The sequence below is a fragment of the Chinchilla lanigera genome, unplaced genomic scaffold, assembly GCF_000276665.1.
Source record: "Chinchilla lanigera isolate Chin_1 unplaced genomic scaffold, ChiLan1.0 scaffold00034, whole genome shotgun sequence".
Taxonomy (NCBI): domain Eukaryota; kingdom Metazoa; phylum Chordata; class Mammalia; order Rodentia; family Chinchillidae; genus Chinchilla; species Chinchilla lanigera.
The window spans coordinates 20,067,131-20,093,994 of record NW_004955435.1 but is presented as its reverse complement, the minus strand read 5'-3'; the positions used below and the strand labels follow the sequence as shown (position 1 = coordinate 20,093,994).

Sequence of the window (26,864 nt, the reverse complement as noted above, 5' to 3'; positions counted from 1 at the left end):
CATCTGTGTGAGGCCTGGCTCGGTCCCTCCTTCACTCGCGCCCATGCTGCTGGCAGCAGCCTCTCCCAGAAGAGCACTTTGTGGGAAGCCCTATTTGGTACAAGAGCATATCTCACATTTTAAAACAGGCACACACATCCCAAGCAAGTTTCTGTCCCCGGAAAGAACTAGGTCCTCGGTGCAGTGCCCTGGGATCTCCACCCCTCTCCCGCCCCCAGGTGAGGTGAGGTTTGGCTGGCCCAGTGGACACAGCAGGGGTATGTGGAGGTCAGTGCTGCAACAACTCAGCCTTGAGCTGCACCATCCATTTGAAAGGAAAAGGTACAACGTGTGACCACGTGGTCCTCCTACCACCACCCGTGTCTGGTGTGACCCCCGGCCCTGTTCAAAGCTAAGTACGTTTTCTTCTTACTAAAAAGGACCTGTGCCATAACAATCCCCAATCTTCATTTAATAACTGTAGGAGTTCAGAGGCACTGGCTGCTACTAATACAGCACCTGCTGCTCTAACTCCTGTTTATACAATCGGGTGTGTCCCACCCCCTCTGAGACAGCACACTTAGGAAATGACATGTAGAAAATACCCAAATCTAGTGCCACGGAGGTCTCTTTTTCCTTTCATCTCTCACTGGGGCTGGGAATACGTCCTGCCTTTTTTCCCACCACACTTGAGGCCTGGAGCCCAACTGTACTGCAACCATCAGCACAGAATCTCAAGTTTCTATCATAGGAGTGGTCCTCACACTGGGCAAAATAAAAAGGGACAACTAGGTAGAAATCTGCCTCTGGGACTGACTCGGTGATACTCAAGACCCAGTCATAGGCAGCAGGGAGGGAAGGAGAGGAGATGGAGAGCAGGGAGGAGCTCGGCTCATCCGGCCCATGGTGACAAAGAGCTGCACAGGAATGGCTATCATTCTGTATTACTTTATTGCTCAACACAAACAAATCTTTTTCTCCCTTGGAAGACAGAGCAGTGTTAGATTCTTTCGAGCCAGGATAAAAGTGCAGAGGGTTGCAGTTAGAACACGAGTCACCGGGGAGCCTCAGGAAACCCTACTGGGACGCTTCTGGAAGGCCAGTGCAGTGTGCGGTGTGAGACGCTTCAGGGAGCTGGGGCTTTGAGGGGGCACGCTGCTAAAGCAGAGGAAGCTGGGGACCCGGAGAATCTCTTCTGTCTGCTCCTCTGCCCCCGATGGGAGCAGCCAGGCAAAGCAATCACTCTCAGCCCTACTTTATAGGCCGTTCACGTGACAGTAAATTGCTGGCTTTCCTAATAGGAAAGCAAACATACCGCAAAGTATACCCTCTCTCGCTAGCCCCCTGCAGGGGATCTTAAAAAGACTTGAAGGACTGAAAAGGTCATGGAAAATACACGATTCCTCCAGGCAATTTCTGAGTCCTTGAAGTCAGTCAATCTTGCAAGCAGCAATTTGCCTTCACGTGAAGGAACCCAAGTGGCATGTGAAGGACATGGCGTATCTGAGGGTCCCCTGCAAGTTCCTTGGTGGCCAACACCTTTGCCTCATGAAGGAGCAGAAATGCAGGGGCTTCTTCAGCCTAGCACCACCCTGACTCCACTGACCTCCTGGCTCGGTCTGCGTAACCCTAACCTCCTAGACCATTCCTGCTCTCACTGGGGCCCCTGAAGCTCGGTGGTCACAGACCCATCGGAGAGAATCTCTGTTACTTTCTGGTCCCCAACCTCCTCTTCTTCAAGGAACTTCTGACTGCTCCGGACAGAGGTGGCTGTGTATTTGTCTTCATATTCACTCTTAAGGCGAAGGTGGCAAGATAAGGTGCTTGGTGGAAAGCCAAATTCCAGACTCCAGGGCTGCCCTATCAGCACGCTTACAGAAAACAGATGCAAAAGAAATGGAAGGGCTGGGGATTTAGCTCAGCAGCACAGCGCCTGCCTGGCAAGCGCAAGGTTGTGAGTTCGATTCCCGGTACCGGAAAAAAAAAAAAAAACCAAACAAACAAAAGAAATGGAAGAGGGGCAGAGAAGAAAAAAAATGCATTTGGGCTCAATGAGAAGTTACATACTCCAGGTTTAGATTTTAAATACGGTCTAAACTCTGGAAATAGGGGAGGGAGCAGGGTCGTAAAAAACCACAAACTAGCCTTCGGCACAGGTCTGTGTCACCTCTCGGCTGCGGTAGAGTCACAGCAGCCCTCCCCAGATGAGCCCCTACTACGGGCGGGCACAATCTCACCTAAGATAAAGAACTCTGAACGCCATTGCCCCTTCCTCACCACAAGCCCTCGCAACAAAAGTGACCTACACACACAAGTCAGAGGATCTCTAAGCCAGTAGGAGAAAAGAATCAGACGAGGGTTAACCGTTAAAAAGCTGCAGTTGGGAAAACACACACTCGATTGTTATATATCAGAAAGTGCCGTGGGATGAAGAGCTGTGTGCTGGTAAACATGTCCGCGCTCAGAACTTGACATGCAGAAAAGAGTGAGCGCCAAGTCCCACCTGAGATTAGAGAGGACTGGTTTTAGTGTAACACACTTCCTTTGAAAGTATCACTGTCCTCTTCTCACCCCCACTGTCCCAGAGCGTCCTTCTGTCCCTCCCTGGTGGCCACCGCCTAGTCCATCTCCATCGACATGAGCCGCCGGCGCTCCCGCCGCGTCTCCTGCACCTCCTTCTTACAGCACCAGTGTGAGCTGCAGTATCCAATGAGGCAGGACAGGAGCCCGATGACCGTGGACAGACCCACACCGATCAGCAGGGGATACTTGAAGGCGTTCAGCACTGGCGGGGAGAGAACAAGGGCACGCGTCAGTGCTGCAGGGAGGCGGCTGGGGACTGCTGCCGCCCTAACCCCTGCAATAGCATCTCCCAGGGGGATCAGGTCTCGTAAGTCCTGCACCCAGCACAGGCTAGCACAGTGCTGCAGATAGGAGGGCTTCAGCCACTGACAGAATGAGCAAAAGTCTCCCCATGTGGTTCTGTGGGGTGGGGAGCAGAAAAAGGGTTTCACTTGCTGCCTCTGAATGTCAACTTGCTTTTTAGGGATTTGGCGGGAGATTGATTTTTAAAAGTCAGTGTAAGGGCACTGCACGTTCAGCGGCAGATGCATCCTTTTTTAAAAAAAAAAATGCATAAATCAATTCTATGCATCAAATAACTGAAGTGTACTAAGGGAGTTATTTTAAGTAACACTATAGTAAATTATCTAGCAAAGTGAATTATCACAACTCTGCTTGTTTGGTAAATCTGGGTTTTCATATAAGCAACTTCCAGCAAGGAATTTCCAAGATGCAAACACACTACAGATGACAGAAGTTTGAAATATGTGTAAACACTGTTCAGATGCTACTCCTGAAGCCCAGTCTTCCTGCTCTCTGAGTATTTTGTTCCTTGGGTAGGTACCACCGAGCCAGGTCCCATAGTTTAATATATGGTTAGATTTCTCATAACAGCCCATGAAAAATTATCGTCCCATTTTAACAGAAAGGAGACAATGGGAAAGGCCAATGAATCTGCAGAAGAGCTGGGGTTTTCAGCCATCACCTCGAACTGGCATATCCCTGGGAAACACTCCTAAGTCTTCTACTGAACCCTGGAGGCACCCAAACTTTAATTCTCTCTGTGGGGTTATTGCAATTGGCATTTATTTTCTGTAGCTTTCTGAAGGGGAGATTTTTTTTTACGAACCAAAAAACAAGTGTTCCCACCTTTGATGCTCAAGGAACAGAGGGCTGACCATTCAGTTAGGCTGACCTTGGCAGTTGGTATGGACCAGAAAAACTGGGAGTCATCCTTCCATGTGGGGGCTCTGTGAAGTCCCCACCCTGTGCTGGTGAAGAGGCGGGCAAGAGTAGCCGGCACTTAATATGGCTTCTCCTGGAGACCTGAGTTAGCTCTCTCAATGCTGCTCTCTGCTGTCCCCTGGCAGAATACTTGCCAAACTCGGGACACGGTAAAGTAGATTTCTATAGAATTTATAGGAAAGGCAAAGCCTTGAAAATCACCTGGTGCCCCCGGCACAGGACAACAGAGCCGGGAATAAGCACGGGCTGCTTGCTGTCCTTGAGTCCGTCCAGGCCCGGCCCACAGAGAAAGCAAGCTGGACTTGCGGTGGCACAGAACTCAACCGTGGGAGGCTGGATACGGCAGCTGCGACACAGCACAGAAAAGACAGGAACACCAAGAGGACCTGGGCGTTGTGCTTACCATCCATCTTCACAGTTATAAAGATGGGCTTAGAGAGGATCTCTGCCTCCTTCTGCCAGGAGCCTGTCGGGGATTTCACCCACGGAGTGACGGCACAATAATAGTTGCCAAAGTCCTGGTCCTCGGAGCCATGTACTTGCAGCAGAAATTCCAGCCCACTCACACGCTCCAGGCTGAGGTCGCTCTTCCAGTCCCTGCGGCCCGTGGTCACGATCCCCTTCCGATCCAAGGAGGACAGGAGGGCAGGAGCCTTGTCCAAACCAAAGGAGTGCACCGCAAACCAGCTCACATCAAAGGCCATGTTATCTGTGAATTACAAAGCCCAACCCTGAGGTTAGAGCAATGAGTGAGACACACACAGCTAACATATATGTAACACGTGTATTGCCGGCCTGCTTTGCTCTACATGCATTCACGCAGCAGCCCTGTGATGAAGGGACCATCATATCTGCCTTTGTTCGAGGTGGCACAACTTAGCCCAGACAGTCCAGCTTCAGGGTCCAGCCTCCTAAGTACCCTACTGCCACTACCCAGCCTGAGGAGTAACAAGCAAAGGGTCGGGGCACACTAAAGTGCCTCCACAAACAGCACCAGATGCAAAGCTGGTGGGTGGTGACACTGCATACTCCATCTCCCCAAGAAAGCAGGGTCCTCTCACACTTCAGGCAAAAGAACCCACGACTACAGAGAGACTCAAGTCATAAAAAAAACCATGTACATAAAATAGTACAAAATTTAGAGTTGTACACAATTTAGATTTTATTGTTTGCTGCACTGTTTTTTTTTTCCTTGTAGAAGTGGTTAGGTTCAAAACAAGAAGAAAAAAAATGTCAAGCTGAGAAAAGTGAATACAGTCTAACAGTCCCAGTGAGTACTGCTGCTGGATCGTAAAGTACGCTGCAAAATTAAGGTTCTAACAGCCTCAAATAAATTAATATGGGCATAAGAGAAAGAAGACATTTGCACTGTGATAATTCTCAAAGATTTGGAAGGCGAGCACATACCCTAAGCCCTGGACTTTGTCTCTTCATTGGTACCAACTGATATCAGCTGTGTCTTGCTTTGAGATTTATCCAGCAGGCAGGTAAGGACCAAGAGCCACAGACATGTTTTACCTGAAATCCACTTGGCAATATGTATGTATGTGTATGTATATATAATGCAGTTTATGCAGTGTCTTCATTTAATAAAAGTACACTAGGGCGGGGGCTGGGGATTTAGCTCAGCGGCAAAAGCGCCTGCCTGGCAAGCGCAAGGTCGTGAGTTCGGTTCCCGGTACCGGAGAAAAACCAAAAAAAATAAAAAATTTTAAAAAAAAAAGTACACTAGGGCTGGGGTATAGCTCAGCGGCATAGGGCCTGCGTGCCAAGCACCAGGTCCTGAGTTGGATTCCCAGAACTAAAAAAAGAGGATACCAGTAACTTCAAAAAGCATATCATAAGGCAAATAAATGTTCAGGTGGTTACATATTAAAAAAGAATGTAAGTTCAACTAAAGCAGAAAGTTCTACAAAGTTATCCCAATGATAACTCCTTTTCCACTCACTCTGAAAATGTAACACAGAATCTTTTTCTCTCTACCAACCCACTTTGGAACCATAAAATTTTCTTGTTCCCAGATTCAAAAAGGCCAGCTTTGAGGGGGTCAGTGAGGCCCATCGATCCTTCTTCCCTGCAGGTGCAGGGGCAGAGGGACCCCTCGGCCATGCCCACCTCCCCAGGGAGACACTAACTCAGTGCTGCTGTCACCTGAGGTGCTGGGTGAGGACGGTGTTCCCAGTGCTTATACTCAGACTCTAACCCCACTGCCCAGCGTGCCTTCCTGGGGCGCTCCCCGGGCAAGATCCGGCACCAGCACTGCTTGCCATGTGACGGGTGAGTCGCTTAAGTTCACTGCAACCTTCTTTCCTGGTCTATAAAACAACGCCCATGCCTAAATTAACCATACTTACAAAGATGCTTAGGATAGCACCAATGCTCAACAAAAGCTGATCGCCATGAACTCATCACCTACACAGTTCCAGTACTTGGTCCTACAAATAGACACTGCTCATGGGAAGGGCACCGCCACCTGTAGTAGATGCTGCTGGTGCCCTCGGAGTCCCCACTCCCTGCTGCAGGTGCTGGCTGCTGAAGCTCTCACAGCTTTACCTTCTCCAGAGGACTGGCCTTAGCTGACAGAAGCCACATCCCAGACACGCTTTGAGGAGGCTCTGAAACACACTCGCTGCCTGGCCCTGCGTGCTCGGGACAACAACTGACTTCAGTGGGGAGAGAAGAGCCTGGTCCTCTCGCTCAAGCTGAGCAATACCCTGGAAGCACTCGCATCCTAAGAGGCCCCTGCGGAGAGAGACTTGTTCCACATTCTTACCTCTGCCAGACATCTCCTCAGCTCTATCTCCACTCCCTCACGGGAATCCCCAAAGAGCACGCCACCAATGGGTCACTGCGGGCTCCGCTCCTAGAGAAGCTGACTCACGGCATGACCTGTGCTCTGCCACCTACCTTGGCACAGGGGCACCTTAGCCCTCGGCCCACTCATGCAGCTCTCCAAAAGAGAATTTCCTTGCAGTCCACACGATGTGTGAGGAAAAACTAAACTACAACATGTATTTAATTATTCAGAACTTCCACCCACACAGTCCAAGAGTTCAAAGTTCTGGAAAATTACTATCTGCAAGATTATCAGCTACGTATAGCTTTAGCAATTACACTAGAGAAAAATATTTTTACACTAAGGGCACAACTGCTGACCCATTAATTTACTGAGAGAGAATGTTTAAAGGATTTATTTTTGTTTACATCATAAATGAGATATAAAGGTAAAATGGCATTACATTATTCTAACTCTTAAGAAGGATTTCTCTCCCCTTTCTCCCTCAATCTTTGTACTCTTACTTTCATTTCCACTTTGAATGGTACCTTTGTATCTTAGTTTTTCACATCTCAGGGCCGAAGTGGCTACTCACCTAAGACCTAGCTTCCTCCTTCCCTGCCCCCACAAACAGAGCTAACCAACTCCATCAGTTTGATGGGTTTCATCTTTTTCCCTACCTCTAAAGCTCATTCACATTCAGCTTCCCTAAGACAGCGAACGTTGGTATCAATCAGGACACTACTGGCTGCAGGTCAAATCCGCCCACACCAGTCTGGGGACAGAGCCTCGCCGGAACACAGCCATGCCCATTTGCTCACACTGTTATCTACAGCTGCTTTCCTGCTATGGTGGCAGAACTGAGGAGCTGCTGCAGAGACCATCTGGCTTATAGAACCAAAAGTATTTCCAACCAGGTCCTTTACAGAAAACCTCAAGCTAGTCACCATCTGAACCACCCAGTGGAAGTCCCACAGAAGCCAGATGTGCACTTGGTCAGGGGCTGCCTGGTACACCTACTCCAGGTGTCTGCTCCCAGATGCCAGTAGGGCCAGGGCCATGCTACACTGCACACTCGTTTTGGCTGCTCTCTCAGTCCTTCCCTTTGCACTGGTACCTTCCCCTTCTTCCCAAATGAAACCTGTTTCTTGTCCCCCCCCCACCACACACATACCCCAGCCACACTTCCAGCAGTCTCCATACAGAAACAAGGAGACCCTGCACGGTCTGTCCTTTTCAAGGTGCAAATCTGCATGAAGCCATGATTCTGCTTGTAATGGGTGAGCCAGGACAGTGTCCAGGGTCAAAATGAGCAGAGGGAAAAAGGCAGCCCTTTGTGAGTCAGGTTCTTCATGGGCCTTTCAGGAAAAGGCAGACGTGGGTACAGTCTGGCTAAACAACAGAGCACCCTAAGTGTAGTAAATGTTCTTTCAGGCCTTACAGATCAAGGGCAGGAAAGGGATACCACCTCATCGCTGAGTGGGACCAAGCAAAAAAGGTGTGAGATGGTCCTACAACTCTTAGGTATACTATTGGTAATATTAATATTTCCTGTAAAGAAAAGATTTCCTAATAGTTCTATAATTGCAGCCCCTGGTCACTGGCTAAAACTCCCTTACTCTGTACTGCACTTCTTCACAATGTTAATTGCTATCTTCTTGCCTGTGTCCTTAGGATGTAAACTCCGTGAGGACAGAGTTAGTATTTTGTTTATTCCTGTATGCCCAGCATTTACAGCAGCATTTATACATCGAAAGAGTTCAGTAATATCTGAATGAACAAATGAAAGAAAGACACAGAGAGGGAGTAAGTCCTACCAGTGGGTTTCAAATAAGTAACAGAGGGGACCCGCTGAATGCCCTAGCAACTGAAATTTAAATATCTGGACGTATCTCTAAGTCATCCAACAGATACATGTTACCATTCAACCCAGGTAGGATCAAGCCAAGGAATATGGAGATAGACAATCTAATCCTGACTTCCCATAGCTGTGTAACACAGGAGGGATGATAGGAGAAACATTTTCAAAAATATGGGGGAGGAAAAAGACTGGAGGGCACTACCTGGATCCAGCGCTCCTTCGACAGTGATATTACAGACCAATTTGATCAGATCTCCCCGGGTGACCGACGGTGTGTCCGAATGCACAGAGGCATTAAATATGGGACCTGGAAGAAAGTAACACCAGTTGTTATTCACCTTTCACTGTCCACTCCTTGACATTTCTACTCTATAATGGCATCTAAATTTGGTTTTCTTTTCTGGGAACTGTTCTAGAAACTCAGACTGGTGTTCTAAGGTTGGCTTTCTTCTATTTAGAGAGAGACATGCTTCAGGCTTACCCAAATGAACTCCAGATTAAGATTAAACCACTTCCTAAAGAGTTTCCTCTTTCTAGCTTTTGCTTTACCTTCTCTGTGATGACAATCATATCTCGTTTGAAGACCATCCCCATGCTCCTGCCCCAATTGTAGCCTGGATTGTTTCTGGTTCTGTGTGGTTTCCTCTAGGCCAGGGTAGATTGGAAACCAGAAGGTCAGGGTCTGAAGTATAGATAGTTTTGGCCCCAATACAGTAAGCAGCCTCACTGTATTATGCTGGGTGCTTGAGGCCAGGGGTCTCACTGTTTAAAGGCTGGAATCTAGTACTGAGTGAGAAATGCTGACAATGACAATGTTCCTATAAAGTACGGCAGAAGCAATTGAAGTCACACTCCAGTCTGCCGGAGGAAACTGATACTCCTGTATATTCTTTTCAAAAGTCTGCACAAGTTGAAGAGTCAGGGAATATCTGAGAACTCTGTACTTTTTACTCACTTTTGCTGTAAACTGAAAACTGCTCTAAAAGTTTAGTAAAATAAACAAAAAACCTCCATCGAGACAGGCGCTGTCTTGCCTACCTCCCTGAAAACACTGCAGGTGTATTTATTACTTTTAACCAGTCTATGAATCCATTAGGTGGGAGCATTTCACAGCTTTAAACCAAGTGAAGCCTAAGAGTTCATTGTTATGAACAATGACCTTATCATCCCAACTCCTAAAACCTCAGAACAGGTAAACCTGAAAGAAGGTTCCAGAACATCAGTGCTATGGGATTCCCCTTGGGTTCCTGGGAAGGAAATAAGCCCTGGGTGCTGAATCAAAAACTCATTAGAAGTTAAGAATACAGGTGCTACCATTGTCTTGTTCAGATTACCAGAAAGGAAAAAGTACCTCAAAGTATTTTTTAAAAAAACAACCAGAAGAAATAACCATGAGAGTGTAAAAGGTCCTATCAGCCAATGAAGCAATTAATTAAAATGGCTAAACTTTCATTTCAACTTGATGACTAATAAGACAAATTCATTAAACTGTTTTGTAGCACTAAGCATAGAACTAATGTGTGCTTTCCTGGGAGAAAAGTAAAAGATGGTTCTGGAATACGGAGCAACAGGTGTAGACAGCCCTGGTGAGAACTGCCTAGGGTTGATTAGAGATCAGCGGAGGATTTCACTCCAGACGGACAGAGATGGTGACAAAATGGCCATCCCAGGAATCTGGATCTACTTCTGGACATCATCTCCTCGGTCATGTAGGCTCTCAGGTCCCTATCACCCTGGACTAGCTCTGCCTGTAGCAGCGAGGAGGCATAGGATCAGGCTAATGCTCCAAGCTAGCTCCGTGGTGACAACTGGGGTACTTTATGCCGTAGTGGCCACCGGCAAATTCAAGGTAGTGCCCACCAGGATGAATGAACAACGGGGATTACATTTTTTTCTCAGATTAGAAATTTCTTGGTGATAGATAGAACTACTATACTAAGGGGCTTTCTTAAAAGTATTTGGAACCCTTAGAAGAAAACACAAGATGATAAAACATTAAGAAGTCCTCATAATGGGTTGTTTCTACCTTTTTTGAATTTGAAAATGCAAGGAAGGCTTACATAATTTCAAAAAACATCATATTTTCTTTGCATTTCCAAAGAAAACCTCAAATGCCTGTGAGGTCACAAGTTACACTTCTCACTTCCCCTACTGGTCACGGCTGTGGGAATCAAGAGGGGGTTTGTGCTATGGCTCACAAAGCCGACCAGGGCTGGGGAAGAAGGCCCGCATTGTAGTGAGCTATTCACAGTACTCGATTTCCTTCTAATGAAATCAACAGCTCACTGTTAATATGGGTCATTATCCCAGGCTTAGAAATATTTTCATTATGGACAATTTCTGTGGTAATGCTGTTTTTGTGAGGGGATTTGTCTGGTTAACTTCACAGATGACAGACTAAGGCATAGAGAGTTTAAGCGAACAACTAGAATCACTAGGGGTCCCCTGATGCCTAGTCTACAGAGAACAGCTTTTAAATACAAATATCGACACAGACCATGTTTTAACCTCAGTCCTAGAGAAAGGATGTTAATAGCAGTATTTTTCTGAAAGCAAAAATTATAGACCATTTGCATGTCTATCAATAGAGTAATGGTTAAGGAAATTCTACTATATATTGTCATTAAAGCTAGTATTTACCTAGAATTTACTGTGGCAGTAAATATGTTTATCTTATAACACTGAAGGGAGAGCCAAAGCAGGTCATAAAATTATATATGCCGCCTGACTTCAAAGTCACGAGGGAAACACATAAGAGGAAAATTCCGTGAAGGTGACCAACACAACTTAGGTCCATTTGGTAAGACTGTGGGTGATTCTATTTTCCTTCTTTCTACGCTTTAACTGTATTTTCAAATTTTCCATTTTTAAGGAGGAAAAAATTTATTATTCTTTTAAAAGGCTAAAGCCTGCACCATCAAATTTAAATCCTATTTTCCTCCTTGACACTTGAGTCAGTAAAAGCCATGATTTAGTAAGTCCCCTTGGGAAAAACAGTCTTCAGTAACAAGAGTCGAGTGTCCTGAGATCAGAGGACAGGGCGGTAGATAATGGAAAGACCTCTTTGTTGCGTGACTTCGTGAGTACCGCTGATTTTTAGGAAGAGAAGACTCTTCAGTTTCAAATCAAAGTTTGCTGGAGGCTAGTCAGGGCTATAGCCCCATGTTGGGTGATGAATTTGATGACAGTTTTTTCTAACTGAAATGTGTACTGGTCAAGACAACTCCATACATTCAATAAAATAAAAACCTTAGGCAGTCTCTTCAACCTGGATGCTATGGTGATTTTATCTGTTATATTGAGATTTAAAGAACTGAGAAACAGAATCTATCTGTTCCTCACCCTGAAATACATACAAGAGATTGTATATCTCCCCTCTCCCACATAACAGTCTAAAAGAAAGATCAAATAACAAATGTAAAACAAGATGGAATCGACTCCTACAGAGCAAAAGATACACAAACAGAAAGTAAAAACAACATAATCAACGCGTCTCATCACCCACAGAAAAAGCATGTGACAACACCCAACATCTCTCCATGAGGAAAACACTCAACAGACTAGGGTTGGAAGGAAACTTTCTCAATCTGATAATAAGCATTATGAAAAATAGCCAGTTAACATGATACTTAATAGTGAAAAACTGAATGCTTCCCCCTAAGATCAGAAATCTGCCAAAGACGTCCACTTGTGCTACTTCTACACAACACTGCACCAGAGGCTCTAGCCAGAGAAATTAGGCAAGAAAAGAAAATAAAACATATTCAGCTTTGAGAGGAAGAAGTAAAACCATTTCTACTCACAAATAGCATGATACTGTATTTTAAAAACAAAAAAGAAAAAAGTTGTTAGGAACCCATAAAAACCTATTAGAACAAATGAGTTCAGCATGGTTTTGATACACAAGATCTATATCTAGAACCATAAATGTCTATATATCTATATCTGTAAATATCTATATATTTGTATCTATACATAGAGTGCTTCTATACAACTGCAACAAACAAGCTGAAAAATAAATTAAGAAAGCAAGCCAAAAATCATGGCTCACACCTGTAATATCAGCTACTCAGTAGCCTGAGGCAGGAGGATTGTAGGTTTAAGGCCTGGCTGGGCAACTTAGTGAGACTCTGTCCCACAGGTAGGTAGGTAGGTAGATAGGTAGGTAGATAGATGTTGGGGATGTACCTTAGTGATGCAATGCCTTGGGTCCAATCCCCAATAGGGCAAAAAAGAGTACATTTACAATAACATCAAAACAATTAAATATTAAGATAAATTTAACAAGAAAAGGTCAATATTTGTACACTGAAAACAAATACCACTAAAAGAAACTAAAGAAGACCTAAATAGATGAAAACATGCTTATGGACCGGAAGACAATACTGTTAAAAGGCAATACTACCCAAACTGCTCTACAGACTCAATACAATCTCTATCAAAAGTGCCAGCTATTTTTATTACAAAAACTAACAGACTGATCCTAAAAAGTCATATGAAAATACACGGGATCCAGAATAGCCAAAACAATCTTGAAAATAATACAGTTAGTAGACTCACAATTATTGATTGAAAAATTAACTACAACAGTTAGGTAAGTATTTATCTATTTTACCTTCCAGTAAATTTAGTGTTTCTGTTTTAGTATTTAGATCTTTAAACCATTTTGATTTCAGTTTAGTGCGTGGTGATAGACTTGAGTCTAGTTTTAGTCTTTAGTGTGTAGAAAGCCAGTTTTTCTAGCACCATTTATTAAAGAGGCTATCTTTCTTCCAGTGAACATTTTGGACCCTTTGTCAAAGATATGGTAGCTGAATATGTTTAGATTTGTTTTTGTACCTTCTAATCTGTCCCACTGATCCTAAGGGCTTTTTATTCTGCTGGTACCACGCTGTTTTTATCATAGTAGCTTTGTAGTATAATTTCAAGTCAGGGGTTGTGACACTTCCTTCCTTGCCTTTGTTGCCTTAGTTTTTGCTACTCCAGGTCTCTGTTGGTTCCAAGTAATTTTGGAAGTGTTCATTCTAATTCATATGTGAGGTGTGCTAATGGTATTTTGATTGGGATTGCATTAAACTTATATAACAATTTTGGAAGTATGATCATTTTCACTATGTTGGTTCTTCCTACCCAAGGGCAAGGCATATCTTTCCAATTTCTGATATCCTCTTAAATCTTTTTTTAAAAGAGTGCTGTAGTTTTCAATGTAGAGATCTTTTACTTCCTTTCTTAGATTGATCCCTAAGTATTCCATTTTTTTCTTTGATGCTGTTTTGCTATTCTGAAAGGGGTTGTTGTAGTCAGGGTTTGCAAGGGAATATATAGTATATATTTAATATAGGGCACATAATTTATAGGATTACTTCATAATATTCACCCAAAAATTCAAATGAAAAGTCATGCAAGAGATCTATCCATGCACTGGAGACCCAAAGAATCAAGCTGAGGGCCTGGATCCCACAGCAGTGTCCTGCCGGAGTTCAGCTGAAGACCTAGAGCCCATGGCAATGTCCTCCACTAGTCAGGCTGGAGGCCTAGAGCTCACAACAATGTCTCATGCAAGTCTGTATCAAGGATCTGCACTGGGAAGGCCCAAACGTCAGTGGTGGAATCTAGAAAGTTTGTGCTTTGCAGGGTGAATGATCTGTGCTACCAGGCTAAGGGATCTGCACTGGAGCCAGGAAACGATGCTCAAGACCAAAGCTCCCCTGAAGAGAACTGCAGCCAACCTCAGTGATAGCGAGGACCCGAGCTCCTCTAATGATGAGAACAGCTGAGTTCACATCAGGAAAACCAATGCAATAAGCTTCTCCAGCAACAGCACACCATTTTCCCTCCAGTTCTCCTTTTATGATATTGGCAACAATCCTCAGGTGGGCTTTCACACTGAGCACCACACTCACTCGGTTCAGCTGGGTGTTACAAGTTGACCATTAGTTAATCCACCAAGGGGTTGTTTCCCTAATTTCTCTCTCAGTGAGTTTGTTATTTGTGTGTATGAATGCTATTTACTTTTGAATGTTGACTCTGCATCCAGCTACACTACTGAATTTGGTTTTAAAATCTACACTTGTTTTGGTAAAGATGTGGGGTCTTCTATGTAGAGTATCACATCATCTGCAAATAATAATTTAACTTCTTCCTTTCCTATCTTTATTTCTTTCTCTTGTCTAATTGCTCTGGCTAATGTTTCCAGGATTGTATTGAATAGCAGTGGTGACAGTGGACAACCTTCTCTTATTCCTGATTTTAGAATGAAAGCTTTCAGCTTTTGGCTGTTTAGTATGATACTGTCTGTTGGTTTGTCATAGATGGCTTTTATCAGATTGAGATAAAGGCCATCTACTCCAATTTTCTGTATGGATTTTATCATGAATGGGTACATTTGAGACATTTACAGCTAAATGGATGGACCTTTAGACCATACTCTTAAGAGAAATAAATCAAACATGTAAGTATCTCTGGTATGAGAAACTGAAAGTGTAAATAAGAACCAAAATGTATAAAAGATATTGTGGAATAGCAAGAAATGGTTCAAAGGCAAAGGGGAACTAGGGAGGTGGGGGAAGGAGGAAGGGAAAAGAAAAAAATAAGAAGGATAAAACTGAAACAAAGTTTTGCAAATGAGGAGAACAGGGGTTGAAGGGAGGGGAGGAGAATGGGGAGAAAATATACAGGTACAAATTCCCTATGGCAAATGTGATCGTTATGTATATCTAAATTCTACCAATAAATTTAATAATAATTAAAATAAAATAATACGCTGACCAAACAGCTAAAAAAATTTAACTACAAAGCTACAATAAAGTTGGCTCTTTTCTTCGTATCACATACAAAAAATTAACTCAAAATAGATCCCACTGATGTAAACTTAACAGTTAAAACTATAAAACTCCTAGCACGGGAGGAAGTCTTCATTATCGTAAACTGTGCAATGACTTCTTAAATACGACACCAAAGATATAACCAACAAGAAGAAAAAACAGGTAGATTTCATCAGAAACTCTGCTACTTCAAGGAATATCATTAAGAAAGTACAAAGACAAACTACAGAATGGGAGAAATTATTTTCAAATACTAATGTTTATGGCAGCATTATTCAAAATAGCCAGGAAGTGAAGTAATCTAAATGTCAACCAACATATGAATAGCAAAAGAGTACATCCATTCAGTGGGCAGTTATTTAGCCATAAAAAGCAGCAAAGTACTGATACATGCTATAACATAGAACAACCTCGAAAACCTTATGCCTACGTGAAAGAAGCCAGGTACAAAGTCCAACTCTGCATAACTCAAGTCATATGAAACGGTCAGAAGAGGGAAATGTACAGCAAGATAAAGTAGACCAGCGACTGCCAAGGTCAGGGAGTGAGCAAATGGCAGGGAACAGTAATGGAATGGGGTCTCCTTTGGGGGTCACTCAATTCTGTAAATACATTAAAAACTACTGAATAGTGTACTTTAAATAAGTGAATTTTAGTAGTATGTAAACCATGCCTCAATATAACTATTAAAAACAATCAAATATATACACCATCAAAGAGGCCGATGCTTTACCTACTCTTTAAATCTAAGGGCTTCAATCAATATTCATGCTTTATTCACTTAGAGGTTAAGAGATGCTAAAGGATTAGTTCACCATAAAAGGTTAAAAATATTATAGAAAACACACTTTATTACAGACTAGTTAAATATAAAACAAATGTCAATCAATAAACATCTTACATTTGTTATATTTATTTGATTAATGTCTAAATTTTTATAGATAAATATGAATATACATATTCAGAAATTTCTAACTGGAACTCAGGGTAGAGTCAGTGAAAACTTTTGGTATTGAAGTCACAAATGATAATCCTTCACAATAATACTCTAAATAAGATTAGGGATTTAAAACTATCATTTAACCTTCCTGCTGAAATATACCCAATACACAGATTTGCAAGAGGCTCTTAATGAATTACATAGATGAGGTACTGAAGATTGAACCCAGAGCAAAGACAGGCTTAGACCCTTTATTTTGTATTTTGAGACATGGTCTTGCTAATTGCCTCAGACTTGTAATCTCCTTGTGTCAGTCTCCCAAAGTGCTGGGAATACTGGTGTGTACCCAGCCAGTAAGATACATTTCTATTTGAGAGTATCGTATACTCCTTGTATCTCTGCCATCAACAAAGTAGATCTTTCTACCATACAGGGTAACATATTCTAGTTGCCAAAGATAAAAATCATTTCAGAATAAGCATTAAAATGTCCTTGTTTCAATTAATTTTCCCACAGACAATACCATTAATAATTATTCTTAAAAAACAAAATGGATAGATTACCACAGTAGCTCTGGTGACTAACTGTAGGAAATCTTTTTTTTTCAATCTCAAAGCCAGACAAGAACACAGTTGGGAACAAAACACTGCTCTGATTATTTGGGCCAAGAACAGAAGTCACCACCTTCAGCCCTAGAGGGCCCTAAGAACAGAAAGCCACACAACTGGGTAACACTGGGGTCTCAGCTCCCAAGCTCCCACTTTTGGCAAATCACTTAGCCTCTCTAGAAGTTCAGTTCCCTCCTCTCTTTCTTTATAGCCTACCATGATCCCTAAAGAATTTGAAGTAGCTGAGTTTCAGTCTATTTTTCTAAAAAATGAAGATAGAAATGAAAACATACATTCACAGAAAAACTTGCACATGAGTGTTCATAGCAGCATTACATGTAATAGTGGGAAACGAGAGACACCCAAAGTCTATCAGCTCATGAAACGATAAACCAAGTACAGGATTATCCACACAGGGGAATACTGTCCAGCCATAAAAATGAAGTACTGCATATCCTGTAACATGGGTGACTCTTGAAAACATTATGCTAAAAGAGCTGGCCATGGTGGTGCACGCCGGGTAATATCAGCACTTGGGAGGCTGAGGCAGGCAGATTGCCATGAGTTTGAGGCCAGCCTGGGCTGCACAGTGAGTTCAAGGTTAGGCTGGACTACACAGCAAGACCCTGTCTCAAAAAAGAAACAAAAAACAAAACAAAACATTATGCTAAAAGAAAGTAGCAGATAAGAAGGCCACAAATTATATTCCACTTGTGTAAATGTCTAGAATAGGCAAATCCAATAGACAGAAAGTACATTATGGTTTCCAGAGGACGGGATTGGAGGGTATCACTTAAGGGTTTGGGCTTTCTTTTGGCAGTCTGAAAATGTTCTAAAATTGCCTGCAGTGATGGTTGCACAATGCTATGAATATACGAAAAACCACCAAATCATGTACTTTATATATATTTTAAATGTGCATAGGAATTCTATTTCAATAAAGCTGTTTTTGTTTTTTTTTTTTAAATGAGGATAAGTGATCAAAACCCTCCTAGCTCAATCTATGATTCAACAGAGCTCCTGCTTACCTGAGGTCTGGAAGTCGATCTCAATAGGATTGGAGAGACTGGTTGCTGCTTCCCGCCACACGCTGCCCCTGACAGGCGACCAGGCTGTCACCATGCAGCGATATAGCCCCGCATCTGAGACCTGAGTTTGGTACATTCGATAACGAAATTCATCCTCCTGGACTTTCTCTAACACAACACCATCCAGTCGTGAAGCATCTGTCCAATTCTCCAGCTTCACTACAGCATCCTGGTCCAGGGAGATGATGGACTTCGTTTCATTGGGACTGGAGAAGTCCCCGACAGGCTTCTCCGAAGTGATAAGAACAGAGTAGCGCGGGGACTTAATATTCTTGGAAGATACTTTGCAAGTCATCTCAAACGTATTCCCTGGAGCAAAGACAGGCTTAGGCTGCCTTGCCTTCACCACGAGCACAGAATCTGGAATGAAGGACCAGAAGGAGGTGATTTTCAGTATGATCAGTTAAAATGATATGTATCTAGAAGCGAAATGTCAAGGAAATAGGAATTTATTTGCAAATTACCGTGCAACAGCACTTATGAAAATCGGGACACTCAAAAGGAAACTCCTGTGCATCTCTAAGTGAGCCGAACGCCACCACACAGGAAGAGTCAGCGTGAGATTTAAGGGTGCAAGGAGAGCAGAACTGATGAGATTTTTTTGTGACACTGAGATTTGGTTTGGAGGAACTTCAAGTCCATGACACATTTCACCAGGAGAGAGAACTCAAGGCGCTAACGGCAGCCTCAAAGATGCATTCAGAGTTCACTCTTAGTGAGCTGGGGAGGGCACAGCTGAACCCAGAACATATGCCAACATGTCAGCCACACCATTCGCTCTCCTGCCCTGAGCGTCTGCTGAGTTCAGGGACAGCACTCCGGAAAGCTAGCTGCTCGGAGGAGCGGAGCAAGCAGGAATCTGATGATGGCAACGTTGCAGAACAGATTTAGTTCTAAGATGACAGAAGCATATGCATGTGTAGGTCTAAGCACTTCCACTTGGTTTACACTTTAATTTTGGAAATGTGATTTAACACTGAGCCAGGGTCACTAGCTATATGAATGTTAGGCTTAAGTGTGTTCCTTCCTTTTGCCTGCCAAAACCAAAATCCCCAGGCACACACACGTTAGAATTCATCTCTTGTAACAGCACTATGTCAGGCACTTAGAAACTACTGAAATATTTTTTGAATAAATAAATAAATGCATTAGATCCAATCTTTTTATCCTTTATTATAATGACTAATTCTATAATCTGTTCAGTTATAAGATGAGAGCTCTCTGCTGGGATTTTTGGAACACTCACTCCACCAAGTCTGTCGGCAGAACATATGCTCTGCTCTCTCTAGGATCACTCTTCCTGTTTGGTCACCCATTTACCCATTAAACAAGTACTTACTGAGAGCCCAGCATATTCTAGATCCTGGGAATTCAACAATAAACCAAACATATAAAAATCCTTCCCTTTATGTGTTAGTGGAGGAAGATAAGCAAAATAAATAGGTAAAATCTACGGTAAGGTTAGCTGGTAATCATTTAAGGAAACAAATGCAGATGAGCAAGAGAAAAGTATAGGGTGTAGGGGGGCACAATTACAGGTATACAGGTAGAGTGGACAAGGACATTCCCACAGAGAAGACACCATCTGACAAAGGATCTGAAGGGGGAGAGGGACTATGCTTTGTTTCCCCCTGGGAAAAAGCATTCTAGGCAGAGGGAACACAAGTGCAGAGCTGGAAGGCAAGCCCATACCTGGAGGTCTGAGGATCTGCAGAGGTAGAGGGGTCCAAGAGGAGCAGGCACTGGAGAGAGCTGTGGGTAAGGACAGAAGGTAGCAGGGGGAAGGTGCTATATGCATTCAATGCCACTGAGAGGACTCTGGGTTCTTCCCTGAGATCAGGGGCCTCTGAAGTTTAAAGACAAGGAGCTTCATGGCCTGACTTGCATTTAAGGGTGATGCTTGCCTAGCATGAGTGAGGCCCTGGGTTCCATCCCAAGTACCACACACCTCACAAAAAAAGGTGTCCAGGATGAGCATTTTCACTAGAACTACTAAAGCAATGGTACTAGAGAAGGTAAGAGAAGACAGAAGAGCGCTGGCAGAGACCAGAAGTGCCATTCTGAACAGAACTTTGAAACGCCCATTAGACAAATCTAAGTGTCAGGACAGCAACACAACATTGAGTGTGGCATTCTGAAAAGGCCCTAGGGCAGAAGTGCAATATTGCGAGTCACTGGTGTATAAAAGGTATTTGAATTCACGAAATTAGAAGAGATTGTCAGGGGAACTGTTAAGTAGACTAGAAGTCCAAAGACTATGTCCTAAAGTTGTGTCATGCCTGGGGTTAGGGAAATGAACAGAAACAGCAAAGTAGGCTGAGAAGAAGTAGCCAGTGTGGTTTGGAGAAAGCCTGAAAAAGGTAGTATCACACAAGGCAGGGGAAAAACACAGTCTTCCCAGAACAAGGAAATGATCACCTGTGTTAAATCCTGCCAAGTCAAGTAAGAGAACTGATGAGTTGACTTTGCAGTATGCTAATCCCTGGCAATCTCAACATGTGCAGCAGGGGGAAAAGCCTACTTAGAGCAGGAGCCAAAGAGAACGGGAGGAGAGAAACTGAATACATCAAATACAGACAAACCAAACACTACGGCTATAAAAGGAAAGAGAATAAGACCGTAAGGTTATAGGGAACAGAAAGATGGAGACAAAAGATCAGGATTAGTTTTGTATTTAAAAAAAAGGTAGAGATTGAACCACACGTTGATAGATCAATAGGGAAGGCCCAGAAGTGAGAGAGATATTAAAGATATAAAGCAAGGACCATGTGAAAGAGTGGTAAGGGGGCTCAGCCTTAGCTAGGACGTAAGGCCGAGTAACATAGATTCAGCCACTGGGTAGAGTACGCAGAAATTCACTGATTTTTTTTTTTTTTTTTTTTTTTTAAAGGGAAGAGGAAAGAGGACCAAGAGCTGATGGAGGAGGAAATCTGCAGAGGGTGAAGAAGAAGGAAGTCTGCAAAAATCACTTAGGTACATGGGGAAGTAAATAAAGAAATGCAGAATGGCTGCCAGGCAATGTTGAGAACCTGCTTGACACAGTGATCGCAGATTTATAGTGAGAACATTAACAATGTTGAAATGCTTTCCTCCAATCACATTTAACTCTGCAGATTCAGGTACAGAAGCAGCAGAAAGCTGGCTTTGAATGAGGTTGTGGATACTCACAAGAGTGATACGAGCGGCCAGCTCACTCCCTGCCTCGTAGGCACCCGGAAGGAGGGCCCCCGCCACACAGGGAGCCACAGGCAGGGAGCACCGGCCTCTGGGCCGGCTCTCTCCCTGCCTTGTAGGTGTCCAGAAGGAGGGCCCCCGCTGCATGGGGAGCCACGCGGCAGCGAGCGCTGTTGCACGCCAGCCCTCAGGCCGGCTGCTGCCCCTCAATTGAGAACTATCATGACACACAGAAACAATGACACAATTGGCCCACCACGCACCTGCTGCAGAGGCCCACCCACGGAGGTGTGTGAATCATTCAAACATGGAGAAACCCCTGGGAATAGATGCCATACAATGGGTCACTCTTGCTCCTGCCATTGAGAACCAGAAAGGTCTTGAGTTAGCGGAGGAGCAGCTGCTCAACAAGGACTCGGAGAACATGAGAATGCAGACTAAGCCCGAGGAGTCGGAGGTCCTGTGGACTGGGGTCATGAGAGCCGCTGGGAAGCTGTAAACCAGGAGGACCTTGCACAATACCTGGGGAGAACCCCTGGAAGCCATTCTGCCCCTGACAGTACAGGCTGCAGTACAGGCTGTGGTGGGGCTCCAGAGAGGTCTGCACCAAGATTCCAGCTGCCTGTGCTGACAGTTGGGGAGAGGACACTAACTGGTTGTGGGGTCCCAATGTGATAGGAGGTTGGAGAGAAAACGCTACAAAAAATGGCTTTCACCCCAGATGGCTCACTTGAGATGTTAGTAAGAATTGCCTCCTCAGTATTCTATAGCCATGACAAGGAAGAGGCCAACGAGAGAAAACAAAGAGACCAAGAAAAAGCAGCTGCTTTTGCTGCAGCACTAAGAGAAATCAGATCCCAGGTCTGATTCCCAGGGCCCCAAGAAGAACTTGACAACTGCATTCATCTGCTACCATTGTTAAAAGCCAGGCCACCTCAAGAGGAACTGCCCTAAGAGGCCCCATGGGCCATCCCCTGAATGCAAAGGTGACCACTGGAGATCGGTCTGCCCTCTGAAGTGGAGGCCCCAGAGCTCAGACCCATCCTACCAGTTAGTCCAATAGGAATGAGAGGGCCCGGGGCATACTCTGCCTTCTCCCTCTGGCCAGACCATCATCTCTATGGAGGAGCCCTGGGTAATCATGACTATGGAGAAACAAGAAAACAGCCTGTTGCTAGACACAGGTGCAAGTCTCTCTGTCCTTCTTTTCAATCCTGGCCTTCCTTCCAGCCAATCACACCTCAGCAACAGGAGTCACTGGTGAAGAGGCAATATGCTATTTTTGACAACCCTTAGGCTGTAACTACTTGTTAGATCCTTCTTGCATATCTCTGTCTTCCTGAGAAACCACTTTGAAGATACCACCATGTATTACAGCAGCCACTGATATTTTCCTACTAATCTATCCATAACTCTGTAATGTTTGTATTGTTCCTATCCTATTTCATAAATGGATGCATGTCTATTATTATGTGTTTCCTACAACCATTGAGAAAAGTTAATGATTATTCAATAGGTCACTCATGTATAGCTCTATTTATTTTCTTTAGAAGCCACTTTGAAGATACCAAAGTATAGTACAACAACTATTGATAATCTCCTACCTCTTTTGTCTGTAACTCACTATTATTTGTCTATTTGTTTTCCTGAGAAACTATCTTGTAGATAATAATATGTAAAACAATAACCATTGATAATTTCCTACCACTTTGTCTGTAATTTGGTAAGCCCCCCCATTATTATGTTATCCTTCTTTTACTCTTTAAAATTAAAAAAAAAAAAAAAAAAGAGTGATAAGATTGGGAATTTAGGGTTGATGATAGTGACTGACCACATAACTTACACCAACCCCCATACATCTAAGACAAAAGAGGTGCTATAATAATTACACAAGGACACCAGGTGTAAACTGGAGTATCTGAGCCCAGGGTCATGCTAGGTAAGAGAGAAGTGAAGAAATGTAGGAGTGAGGGACAATGGAAGATGGTGAAATCAATGGCGTTTTGGTCCCAGCAGGGTTGATGGGTTGTTTTTGGAGTCTAGGAGGAATCTAGAAAGAAGACATATTTAGAGAACAGAATGCATGGAACTGCAATTATGGAGGGTTTTCAGTTGTCAGAAGTGAGCTGGTCTAAGTGAGCTCATACCGGGAGAGAAACACCGAAACAGGATCAAAGACATGGTACTCAGAGAGAGGAAGATAAGGACTGAGAGTGAAAGGATTATCTCCATTAGGATTCTCAACCTTGGAGATACGTGAAAACCAAACTATGGGGCCCAGACTGCTTTACCTTAGAGCAACTGAAATACAATGTCCGTGATTCCTGGGATGGTCTTTAAAGCTTGTAGGTGATTCTGATGAAGTCAGCAAGACAGGAGCAGTAACAGAAACAATGACTGTGAAGCCAAAGTGAACACTGCCAACAAATGAACGGGAGGCCTGGGAGCCAGCAGCCAGTGTGGAAAGCAGGTGGCATGGTCTGAAGACAGGAGGGACGCAGCAAGGTATTCTTACAGCTGAGGGAAAGTGGTGCGGGAACAAGGAGGGCACCAGTCCCACTGGGAGGCCCAGGTATGTGAGAAGCATGGGAAAAAATGCCACCACTTAGGACTCCAGTGGAAACAATGTCTTCAGAGAGGAAGCCTGGTCATTGTTATGCATTCAACATGAAGCGTCCCGCAAAGACTCGTGTGTAGAGGGCTTCATTCCCAGTGTCGCAATGTTCAGGTGTGGGGCTACAAGGGGTGACTGTATCATGAGTGTGCTGACCTTACCAATGGATTCATCAGTTAACTGATTATGAGTTGATAGCTGAGTGGACTCTGAGGAGGCAGCTAGGTCACTAGGGGTGTAACTGGGAGAGTTCCTCTTGTCCCCGGCTCTCTGCCCCCCTCTCTGCTTTTCCTGCTGCCATGAGATGAGCTCTCCCCCACCACACCTTTCCACCACTCAGCTCTGCTTCAGCGCAGGTCTAAAAGTGAGCAAGCCGTAAGGGCACGGATTGAAATCTCTGAGGCCATGAGCCAAAATAAACATTTCCTCCTCTAAGCTGTTTTTCCCAGTATTTCGCCAAAGTGATGGAAAACTGGCAACTGGTACTGTTCAATGGAAGAACGAGAAAGAAACATTCAGACATAGGATTCAGGAAACAGGATGTTGTGCCTAATGACAGTGGTTGTAGAGCACCTTTCTGGCACTGGCAGCATAGGACAGAGGGTAGTTACTAAGTCAAAAGAGGGTATAGAGAATCATATGGTGATTAGGGACCCCAGGTGTATGGCACTGACCCCCAGGGACTGTGTATTTGGAAACACATAACAGGATGACTTCAGCAAAATCAAAACAGAACAAAAACGGATAATGAACAGAATGAAGCTCCTACCTTCTGATGCCCAAAATATACTGACAGGTCTGGAGACAACGTCCTTGCTCTTCACCCAGCTGCTGTTCCGCTGTTTGGTCCACGCGGACACCACACAGTAGTAACTGCCTCTGTCCGCCTCTGTAGTCCTTTGGATCCGGAAACTGAATGTGTCTGTGTGCTGCTTAGAAAAAATAAACTCTCCGTCCTGGGCCCGTTGCTTGCTCTTCTCTCCGTATCTCAGGGTCCAGTCCCCATCCATGACTGCAAGGAGCTCACTAGTCACCACACTGTCACTGCGCCGGTTCATTCTGTAGTACCATGACACGGTAAATCGGACACTTGCCTCGCTGTTCTTCATGTCCACTACCCAGCATTCCAGTTCAGTGGGATCGTCTGAAAACCCAGGGACCTTAGAAGCGTTCAGGTACACCTGATAGTCTGGTTCTGAAGAGAGGGGGAGGCCAGGTTAAAGATAATCAGAGCGACAAACCGAGAACTAGCTAGGAACAGGAACTGCTCCTGCTCTGACAATGAAATTCCTGATCCTACTGACCACTGGGATAGAAATCAGACTCTGCAGTAATGGGAAGCATTCTAGGAGTATTTCTACAAAACTTATAAGACACTTCTGTCTCCCTCGTTGCCCAAGAAAACTCCCAAGGCCAGAAGTTAAATGTCTTCAATCAGAACCCTGATTCTTCCACAGGACTGGTGTCAGTTGTCAGTTTCTGCAGTAAGTTGAGTCTTTGAGAAGATCTTATAAGAAGCACAGTATCTATGCACTACCAAGCAAGACCATAAAAGCTCCCCTTGGAATAGTACCAGAAAAGTCTGTCCCACAGGACATTCTAGAATTCGAGGCCCACCAATCCACCACGGCTTAAGACTCTTGCTATTCTTTGCTATACTCCAGTGCTGGCCCTCAGATCACTTCCCTACACATTCTTATCCTCACTCTGCTATTCCTCTCACTCATTAGTTGAATCTGCATTTAGTCAACAGACACGCCCCACTAAGGTATACCTGTAATCCTGGCACTCAGGAGGCTGAGGCAGGAGGACTGCTGTGAGTTCACGGAGAGACCCTGTCTCAAGCAACAAACAAACAAACAAAATATCCCTACCTTCAAGGTCCCCAGAGGGTGTTCTCTTTACTGCCATAAGTAACTCAGCCTAAAACTCTGCTGAACTGGAAACCACTTTCTTGGGAACTTCTGACCACTCCCTTCCCTGCCTGGCCCACACTCCCACAGGAGGTGGGAAGAAACCCAGTATTCCTAGCAAGTCCCTTGCCTGTGTCATGGTCCTGCTGTTCTCTTATAAAAAAGAATTCGTTTTTCCTTGACATTTATTGCATGAATTTAATCCATTTCTCCACACTTCCGTCTTCACTGGCCCTGACGCCTCCTCCATAGTTACCCAGGACCTGGTACCAGAACTCCTCGTAGCTTCCTTCCCTCTCCCTGTCCTCTCTGCCTGTGACCACTAACTACCTGGGGTTTTCCCAGTGCTACAGCCTCGTGCTACTCCTGTCCTCTGCTTGGGACGCCCCGCCAACTTCCACGCACTCTTGATTGTCACCTGGTCCTAGGTCCTGGCTGCCAGGGTGACACTTTCTCTGTGTTCCCATATGTATTCTCCTATAATAGTTGGCCATTCCACTGCCCTTTCCTTAAAAGCCTCATCACCAAGCTCCAAATATACCACTCTGTATACAGTAGGGACTCAATTTATGTTTGGCACCTGAACGCTAAGATTTTTTAGAGAAGGCTACATTATTCTTCCATAGCACTTTGCCTTCTAGGAGAAAAATAATTCTATCTCAACAGAACCTGCCATTTGCTAACACTATTAACATCTTTATCTGCATCACCTTCCTCAGTTTAGTTTTAATATTGCTTTTATTTATGACTCATACAAGTTACAAACTGCTGAGGTCGAGGAACTGTTCCTTAGCGATTTATACTCCCAATGAAATGTGTAACATTATGACTTCTCCAGGAATGATTCACTGGGCCAGGAAATGGAAAGAACTCAAAACCCTAATTCCCTCAAATGTCATCTTTACAAGTGTTTAACTGGGAGTGAAGCAGGACTCTGGTGTAGGATGTTAAACGAGCATGACTCCTGCCGGCCATGCAGCACAACCTGCTACAACATGGACCCTGGAGACGCACCACAAGCTGCTGCGGTGATGGGACCCGAGTGGCTTCCGGCTGCCTCACTTCACAGGCAAGTATGCTGAGGTCACTTGGCTGAGGTGTGCTGTCCCCGAGCAGGGGGCTAGCAGACCACCAGCCTCCCCGGCAACAAGTGACCGGGACACACCACTGGCACGCGTTTATACCTCTGTATGAGTAGGGCAAGGAGGCTCAAGTCCATCCACAGCCCTCCTGTGGATGATGCAGACCCCAAAACACATCAGCACAACTATGTTCAGCTA

At 44.3% G+C, this 26,864-nt stretch overlaps 1 protein-coding gene across 1 annotated transcript in view; it reads right to left on the bottom strand.

Annotated features, from left to right (window-relative positions):
* Positions 1-1,943: 1,943 nt before the first annotated feature.
* Positions 1,944-26,864, bottom strand: part of Ptgfrn (prostaglandin F2 receptor inhibitor) — a 45,340-nt gene continuing 20,419 nt past the window's right edge. The window contains exons 5-9 of the mRNA XM_005389111.2: positions 24,441-24,866; positions 17,824-18,243; positions 8,626-8,730; positions 4,190-4,495; positions 1,944-2,764 (exon numbers count right to left, since the gene is read on the bottom strand). Coding sequence (XP_005389168.1) covers positions 2,598-2,764; positions 4,190-4,495; positions 8,626-8,730; positions 17,824-18,243; positions 24,441-24,866 — 1,424 coding nt within the window. The 3' untranslated portion in view covers positions 1,944-2,597. The remainder of the gene's footprint in view (positions 2,765-4,189; positions 4,496-8,625; positions 8,731-17,823; positions 18,244-24,440; positions 24,867-26,864) is intronic.